The sequence below is a fragment of the Eublepharis macularius genome, chromosome 2 (genome assembly GCF_028583425.1).
Source record: "Eublepharis macularius isolate TG4126 chromosome 2, MPM_Emac_v1.0, whole genome shotgun sequence".
NCBI lineage: Eukaryota > Metazoa > Chordata > Lepidosauria > Squamata > Eublepharidae > Eublepharis > Eublepharis macularius.
Genome location: NC_072791.1, coordinates 11,465,010 through 11,473,786, shown reverse-complemented (window position 1 = coordinate 11,473,786; position 8,777 = coordinate 11,465,010). Strand labels below are relative to the sequence as shown.

The window sequence follows — 8,777 nt, the reverse complement described above, 5'->3', positions numbered from 1 at the left end:
GTTAAAATACTGAAGCTTTACTACGTTTAATAAAGATGAGATTACAATACTGCACCGTGAAATAAATTAAGTTATTCAGACTGTTTTAACAAGAACGTTGTACAAAATATTTCACATTCACAAGTCATGCACCAATGTCTGTACAGGGATGGGCCTTTATCCTTTGCCACTGAAGTCAACAGAACTTTTGGCTCCGGCTGTTGATGAGATATTCCAAGCAACGGGTGGTCCATCAGTTGCTCATGGAGAAAAGAGTCTGCCTTGTAGGACTGCTGAACCTAGAGAACCTAACATGGGAGATGTTCCAGAGAGAACCAATGACTTCTCTTAAGATGAGAAGGACAGATGGGCCCAGATTGCTCCAAAGATCACAGAGCCTGCTGTTTCCATGGGTTGGCATCCATTAAGGTCAATGTCCATTGGCTCCCTCCGCGAGTATCCGTGTGGGCTCGGTGTACTTGGCAGTGAGCAAGTAAAAAAGAGCTGGTGCAGGCACCAGTGCCAGCAGAGGCAAATCTTGGTAATTCAGCTTGGAAATGGAGACGATCCCGTAGGCGTGAAGCAGCCAATGGCTGAACAGCACAATGAGCCTCTTCTTCCTGACGAGGAGATCCTTGAAAGTCTTGCGAAGCAGAAAACAAAATTTTCCCATTAATGCATTTCACCGTTTTCATTATCTGCACCATCCAATGAGAAAGGAACACAATGAAATTCCAGGAAGTTTTAAAAATGGCCCGTTTTCTCAAAACTAAGGAAAACGGGCCGTTTTTAAAACTTCCTGGAATTTTATTCCTGGAGAATCAAAGACCTGGTTCTCCACGATGTAGATGGGAACCTTCTTCTGGATGCTTAGAACGCCAAAATGGGTTTGTGTGCACAACCCCAATCCAGAGCAGTTGGCAGTCCACGAGAGACTGTGGGAAATGACTGGCTTACTGCTTTACAGCAGCCGGGGCAAAAACAGAAGCAGCAAAACACTTTGCACAATCAACCGATCCTCTCGTGCTCGTCACATGTACTGTTTGAAGGGCCTACTTTGGGCCTCTCCAGTGTTCTGTGCAGCAGGATTTCCCTCTCCTGCCCACATGACGGTTTGAACCGAGCCAGACCCAAATAACCAATGAGTTTAAAAAGTCCAATTCTACACAAAACACAGAGTTAAGATGGCACACTGAAGGCTGCTCTATACTATTGTTCCAAACGGCAAATATGACCAGCAACCTCGGGGCTACGTCTGTGAACATTTACATTTTACCTCCCAATTTTCAGCATTCAAATTCTACTTCAAAACCTGAATACAACTTTAAAAGCAGCAGCGTCTTACTTACATCAACTTCGGAAGCTGACATGTACACAGCCAACGTAACCAGAGATAGCACTAAGATGATGTAGGGGAAGGCATAGTCTGGAAGGAAAGGGCTGTAGGTTACCTTCACAGAGCAACAGCGTGTCTGCCTAACACACTACTCACTCTTAAACAAAGGCTACGTGTCATTGCTCCATACAGGCATACCTGGAATAATCAGAAGATTGTCGTTGGAGTGGCACGCCAATAAACTATCCATGAGCTACTCTTACTGTATGCGTTTCAGGGTGCCTGGTTTAATTTAAACAGGTCTCTGTAGGGGGAAAGCCTTTAATTCCCGCATTCTGCCCTGTTCTTAAGATTAAGACGGCTGGAAAGTAGCACATTTTCTGGGGGTGCAGTGCATTTCTCAAAGAATGGGACTTACAATGCATGGAAAACTCTTCAGAAAACTTCACTGGAAATTTAGAAAGTATGCCGGAGGAATTCAGACTGCTTGCTAGCAAGCAGCGAAGGGTCAAAGCCAACCTCCTTTCAGCACACACGACAATCTTCAGTTTTTTTTAAAAAATGCATTTTATTTGAAAAGGGGGAAAATTAATTATCTAAAAAAAAGTCTATCCAGTTGTCAACTATATACCATGCATTCAAATACAGATAAAAGTTGTAAGGTCTTCCGTCCACTAAATTATGGGAGATGCGCATGTTTCTTCAATGCTGTAATAAAAGTCTTTTAGTAAGAGAACAGAAGGTCCATTTTTGTTGACCATCTGTTAAGCTCCAGGTTACAGGAAGGTAGTTTAAAACCACATAAACTTCCTCAAAAATTAATGGGTATTCTCATACAAAATTAATACGAGTAGTAACTTCCTCCCAAAACGATCAAACAACTTGAAATGGCCAAAGCAAAGGCTTAAGAGACATATCCTGTAAGCTACGTCACTAGCAATTAGCTACTGTAGTTAGTCCTTTATTAAAAAGGCACTGTGGTGTTTAAGATACCCTAAACTTAATTTTTTTTGCTGAGTGAGTTGTGGCTTAAAAGCCACAGAAGTAACATGTATAACATTTAAGGCCGTATCCCATTGCTTTAGCAAAATTGGCCGATCTACGTCTTTACTCCATTGGTTCCTGAGAATCTGCATATCGTATTTATTAACCAACATGAAACATTTATAAACAAATATTGTAAATTTCATTTTTTTGCATATATTCAATTAGTTTCCAAAAGCGGGGGAGACTCTGAAACATTCGATGCTGCAATGCCATGTTTGGATACCGCCGAATGTTGTAATTATTCTCGTTCAGCAAATGTTGACAAGTCGTATCTAGACCTCAGCAGGAAAAAATGGCAGAACTTGTCATAGCCTATCAGCTGATCCCAAGTAAATATCCCTCAGTGTCCATGCCTTCCATAGAAAAGGTTTTCTATCATGCATAACATTCTGTGGCCAACATGAGGCTTCACACAGGCCTGCCCATTTTTGGCAGAGAGCATAACATTACCTAAGTGGTTTCTTAAAATATCTGATTAGTCCTTTTCCGTAACAAAGAGGAGCCACTCTGCTGTGTGCAGAATATTCATATACTGCAGTCATTTGTAGTGCATACATCAGAAAGCTTATTTCCTTTGTCCACTGCAAACATGCAACTCACTGCAGGCTACGGTTGTACCTCTGGAATAACAGGTAACTTACACAGCAAGCCCCCTCCAACTGCCTGAAGCACCGTTAGGATCGGGAAAAAATAGAGAGCTGCGTAGATGCTCTTAAATCGATCCGACTTCCCCAGCCCACAAGCAATCTTCTTCACCAGAAGCGGCCGAAGCAGCATCATTAATACTAGACAGAAGGCGTAATATATGAACACAATGGTGTATCTGCAAGAAAATGAAAGGGGATTGGAAGTATTAGAGCACAGGAGTAGAACGCCAAGAGCTGGAAGCCAATGTCTTCATACAACTGACAGCCACCAGACCTGAACTTGCCATAGGTGAGTTGCAGTTAAGCCCAGTAGGGCCTTTTACAGGAAACCATTTTCTTAGACTGTAGCTCTTCCATATGCTGTTCTACCAGCAGTTTCAAATTCAGCATGCCCCCCCCCACCAATAATTCTTTTACGTGATGTACAGCTTGTTAGCCAAGTTCTTGAAAACAGAAGCCACATGTTCAAAAATTTTCTCGACGCCAACATTGCTTGCCCCCGAAAGAGAACTCGTGAGTTTAAAAGGTGATGGATCTTTAGGACCACACCCTTATTATGTCCTTGGAAGGAAGCCTTTTGCTCTTCCCCCAAAGGTTTCTGGGCACTAGGGCAGTGGTAAACAGGTCATGGAGTCCCTCCTCTGCTAGGCTGAGCCCCTACGAGGCTTGCCACCATTCATCTTGGTGGCTTCTTGGGAAGATAGCAAGGGTGCCAGGTGCTCCTCACCTTTCTTTGCATACAAGCTGAAAAGAGCAGCCAGATGGCGAGGTCACTCAAGTGGCTGAGAGGATTCCTCCATGGCTCTGACCCCCCGGCTGGTCCCTCATTACGCTACACTTCCCAGAGCTTGTGCTTCCTGTCTCCAGCTTTTTCAGCCTGCTGCCCATGATCCCAGCCTTATCCCTATTGGGACAGTAACTCTGGCTCCGTTTCCTGCCACATGCTTGCCGCTCAGTGGGTTCCAATCAGGAAAGCTTAAAGACCACAGCACTGAAAAGTAGAACTACAGGTATACTAGAGCCATGCTCAATGGCTACGTTGTTCTCCTTGCCCTAGCACAATAGCTTTGTTCAGCAAGACTGCGCTGGGCTTTCCCCCTTTCAGCCCCTGCACAATCACGGCAGGCACCTGAAGGCCTATTCGAGCCACTGAAGTGCAGAGTAAGGGCAAAAGCGTATGCCGGTCATTTTTTTTTATGGTAATGATCTGGAGGATTCCAGGAAGTATTTATTTATTGTCCACCTTTCTCACCGAGACTCAAGGCAGATTACGCAGTGCAAGTGAAATACAATAGAATCAACAGCTAGAACGTTCACTGAGCAACCTATTATAGTGATCAACAGGACATTCAGTAAGCAGATACAAAAGGAAATGGTAGCTATAACTAATTAACATGACATGTTCAGCAATGTGGAAATTACCCAGTAGGAGCCTATCTACATCAGCAGACAGTACCCAATAGCATAGACTAAATCTATAGCCCCTGTCCCTACCAAGTCATCTCTCTGAGCTATTTCTTAGGACACAGCGTTATAATCTGAATGGAAAGCCCTCCTGAATAATTCAGTTTTGCACAGTTTGTGGGAAGCCAGGAGAACTGACATCCATAAGGGTGGGGGTCACCACAGAGAAAGCATGCATATGAGAAGCTACTGAATTTGCCCAGCTGCAGGGTAGTATCCAGAAGGCCGTGTTCAGATGAGCAAAGCTGCCATGACGGAACACGGAGAGAGGCGGCTGCACAGATATAAAGGGCCAAGGCCATGAAGGGCTTTGAATCTGATGGTCATGACCTTGAACTGAGCCCAGTAACTGACAAACAGCCAACGAAGTGACTGCAGAATGGGAGTGATAAGCATGCTCCATCCAGCTTCAGAGAGCAAATAAAGCTGCAGCGTTCTGCACCAGCTGGGGGTCTCCATGTCAGCTTTGAAGGAAGAACTATGTAAAGTGCACTGCGCTAGCCTTGTCTCGACTTTACTGTGCCATGAATCCAGGTGGCCCGACTGGCTGTTTCAAGGTAGGGTGCCGTCTTTCAGGCTAGTCTGAGTTGGGAGAAGTTCTTTTTTGCAGCTGCATTGATTTGCTTCTCCAGCAGCAGTACCAGCTTCAGTATAACCCCAAGGCTCTTAACTTAATCAACCAGGGTCAACTGAACCCCATCAAACGTGGGAAGTTGGAAAGAGCCACCTGGTTCTGACCAGCTACTGAGACATAAGTTACTCTGGTGTTAAATGACTAGCACAGGATCAAGGCACCAAGAATGCCTGTTTGGGGACCCACAATTAACAACTGAGCGTTTTACAAAACACACAAAGTGTCACAACTATTGATGTCATTGCAGAGACAACAGGAGAGGCTGCAAGAGTAATACTCACAAAGGGTAGACGGCTTCATGTGTGCAGTGAATAGTGGTGACATAGTCAGGGCTTGGATTGTAAAGCATGGTGTACCAGTCGGACAGCATCTTCACCTTGCATGACCGGATCTGCAGAGAGCCCAAGGGACTGCTCACAAGCAACGTAACAACTGCTGCCACACTGCATTCAATTAAAGCCGTGGCGTGCTGGAACACTGCACTGGAGCTGGAGAGAGGGAAAGAAAATCAGCTTTGCAAACAAGCCAACTGCTTCTAAATTCCTAACCACTCCCTTTCAATACCCTGAGGATAATGGGTTGTGGCCTACTGCTCTGCTTAGCTAATGGCACTGACTTCCTCTGGCACAAGAGGCAAATTTTAGCTGCACAAACCGGTACATGCAACCCATTATGTATGCAAACACAACCAGTTACAGTTACATTAAATTGCAAAAAGTAGTTACACGCCACTAAGGAACCAATTAAAACAATCGCAGACTACCTCTCCCTCCTATTGACTCCTATACCCCAATTCTCACACCACAGAAAACTTGCTTTCTAAAAAAACTGGAAACATTCAAGCCAATTTTGCCAAGATCTTTAATGTAACCCTGACTTAAGTTTCCAAAGCCTGGTGCTGTACTTTCATTTTAGAAAGGTTAATGGGGATAGCGGTCAACTAAAGAACCAATCCCCTTCCCCCAATGCTGAAGAAATAAATTGTATTCCGTTTTTTTTTTAATCAGAGGGAAACAGGATTTGATTTTAATTAGTGCTTACCTTTTTTTGCCTGAATACCATTCAATGAAGAACCAATGCAAAATCAAAGGAAGCATTGCCATAAAGCCGAGATAAAGCCAGTCATAGCGTTCTGGAGATCCCTCACACTGCCGGCAGATTTTTTGGTCATCTGTTCTTTGTCCTCTTGGACATACCTAAAGGGGTTCACCACAGATCATTTTATACACAAAGCTTTACTAAACATGATTTATAGGGAAGGAAAGAAAGACAGAAAATATTCTTTTTTAAGAGCAGAAAATTAACACATTCATGTATTTGTGCCACCTTTTCCCCTGCTCTGTACCATCTATTAAAAAATCCAACCCTACTCTAAAAAGCAATATCTCCCACTGTTCCTCTAGATGGATTGCTAACCTGCACAGCAGGCTATTTAAGACTTAGATTATAGTTTTGAAAGTAATCTAGAAAATAAAAAGAATACTAATGGAATATTTTGCTGTTCCTTTTAGAGGTGGGTGGGTGAGAAAGGAGAGAGAGAGATCTGATGAAAAGGAACTGATATTCCAAGAAAGATGGAAGGGAGAGTGGGACAAGACAATGTTTGTGAGCAAAAAAATAAAAGCACCTTTTTTATTTTACCGCCCTAATTCCTTAACTCCACTATACTATAAGGTAATTAGAAACCAGAATGATACTAGGTTTGAGATAAATAATTTGTTCACAGAATAGAGATGGGAATAAACATAACACAATGGCTAGAGTCACATGTAACAGAGCATGGTCTGGTGCTATAAGAATGGGCCCATGGAATCCTAAAGCGCATACCTCCACCAACACCCCTCAATTAGGAAATTAAATACATTTACTACAGACTGTGGTTTATTCTGTCCTCCACAGCACAACTAAAATGAACTTTATAACACAAAAATGTGCCAAAAATATACTTTTAACTTATCTTCACACACAAGAGGCATTAACTTCTGAACCCCTGCAAGTGTCCTTGATTGGCCTACAAAGGAAGCTTCCTATAAATTGTGATATACAGCCTATGGGATCCCTTTCATACCAAAATCAAATAGTCAAGAGATTGTCATAATCTTGCAACTCACCCCACAATTTCCATGGATTTCAGTCCCGTTGATAATTTCTACCGTTCTCCCACAATAAAGTCCAAGGCAGGCTGGCTGAATGTCTACAGCTTTTACAAAAGGAAGACCAGAGGTAAAGTTACCTATAGCTTAAACATTTTGTACTAACGACAGCTAGGTTAAGGCTCAATCCTAAGACTTGACTTTACTTTGAGAAGGTGCAAAAAAAGGAACAGCATCCCTGCAATACTATCCTAACTTTAAATGGACTAGGGAAGGATAGAAGTTGCTGTGAATTCCACAACTGAAGCCTGGGATGGAAGAAAAAATCCCCCTTGCCTACTCCTCCTCAAAAGGCTGTTGCAAAGATGACAACTACCCAAGAAGCAACACAGATAGCTCTCCAAGCACCACTAAGACTGAACCTAGCTGCAATAAATATAACCCCGACTGGACACCAGGGCCGCCCCACTGCTTCTGAGGCCTTCTTAGGAGTAGGGTTGCCAGCTCCAGGTCGGGAAGATCCTGGATACTGGAGCCTTGGGAGCGGGGAGGGACCTCAGTGGGGCATAAGGCCATAGAGTCCACCTTCCAAAGCAGCCATTTTCTCCAAGGCAACTGATCCTTGTAGTCTGGAGATCACTTGTGACTCTAGCTACCACCTGGAGGTTGGCAACCCTAACTGGGGGGAACAGATCTCTATTGCCTGGAAATCATTTGTGATTCCGGGACATCGCCAGGCCCCACCTGGAGGTTGGCAAGCCCAGTCTGCAGAGCTCCCGCCGCCTGTTCATTTCGGAGAATGGGTCAAGGGCCCACAGAACAAAGCCAGCTCTATCCCCCTCCTGCCTTGAAAACAGCCTGCTCGCCACTAAGCAGGCCGCCTTCCGAGAGGCAGAAACAAGCTGCCGATAAACCAGAAAGGCGGCCCGCGACCGAACTCACCCATCTCGCCCCAGCCGCGGTCCGCCATCGACAAAACAGGGTCATCCGGGTCCTTCACTATACAAGCAAAGGGTCTCCAACGCTTACTAAAAACGTCACTTCCGTTCGGGGTCCGTAGCTGTTTGATGATTGGTTTGCTTCCTGCACGTGATCACGGCACCTTCCTTTCAAACGTCGGGTATGAAAGCGCTTCAGTTTGTTCGCACCCCAGCCGCTTCCCGCGAAAGAGGACGGGTGGGTGTTGGATAAAACTCCGCTCGCTAGTGTAGGGGAGGCTGAGGCCCGGATTCTATTGGACGAACTCTAGAGGGAGGGCGTGACTTTGAGGCTTTCCTCTAGCTATTGGGGCTTCACGCTCTGAGAGGTAAGGAAAGTTGACCGGCGCGTAGCCTAAACTTCAGGTAACCCTACCGTGTATTCGTTATGGGCTGCCAGTGTATGCCTCACCCACACGGTGAAACTAACCCTTAATCCGTTTTGCCCTGCAAGTTAGAAATCCCTCAACTGTATGAAAGCGAATCATTCTTATTTAAAGCGCCCTCCCAAAATGTATTTGGGCTCCGCCACGCTGTTAAACGGCAAATGGTCGACCACTGACCGGAAGTGTCCTCAGAACTACCCCAGCGTCTGTCTCT

The 8,777-nt window shown here is 44.7% G+C and overlaps 1 protein-coding gene across 1 annotated transcript; it reads right to left on the bottom strand.

Annotated features, from left to right (window-relative positions):
* Window positions 1–10: 10 nt before the first annotated feature.
* Window positions 11–8,250, bottom strand: JKAMP (JNK1/MAPK8 associated membrane protein). The gene is made up of 7 exons (XM_054969866.1): window positions 8,143–8,250; window positions 7,219–7,307; window positions 6,149–6,303; window positions 5,389–5,595; window positions 3,004–3,185; window positions 1,329–1,405; window positions 11–622 (listed from the first exon to the last, which is right to left on the bottom strand). Exons 1-7 carry the CDS (start codon window positions 8,168–8,170, stop codon window positions 410–412), a joined length of 951 nt encoding a protein of 316 aa, XP_054825841.1. The 5' UTR covers window positions 8,171–8,250; the 3' UTR covers window positions 11–409.
* Window positions 8,251–8,777: the final 527 nt, after the last annotated feature.

What these genes read in the sequence shown, in the direction of transcription:
- JKAMP (XM_054969866.1), bottom strand. Translation starts at nt 8,170, where the DNA reads ATGGCGGACCGCGGCTGGGGCGAGATGG. An exon ending in CCGCGGCTGGGGCGAGATGG is followed by an intron (nt 7,308 to 8,142) that starts GTGAGTTCGGTC and finishes CTTTTGTAAAAG; the next exon opens with CTGTAGACATTCAGCCAGCC. An exon ending in TGTCAGCTTCCGAAGTTGAT is followed by an intron (nt 623 to 1,328) that starts GTAAGTAAGACG and finishes CTGCTTCGCAAG; the next exon opens with ACTTTCAAGGATCTCCTCGT.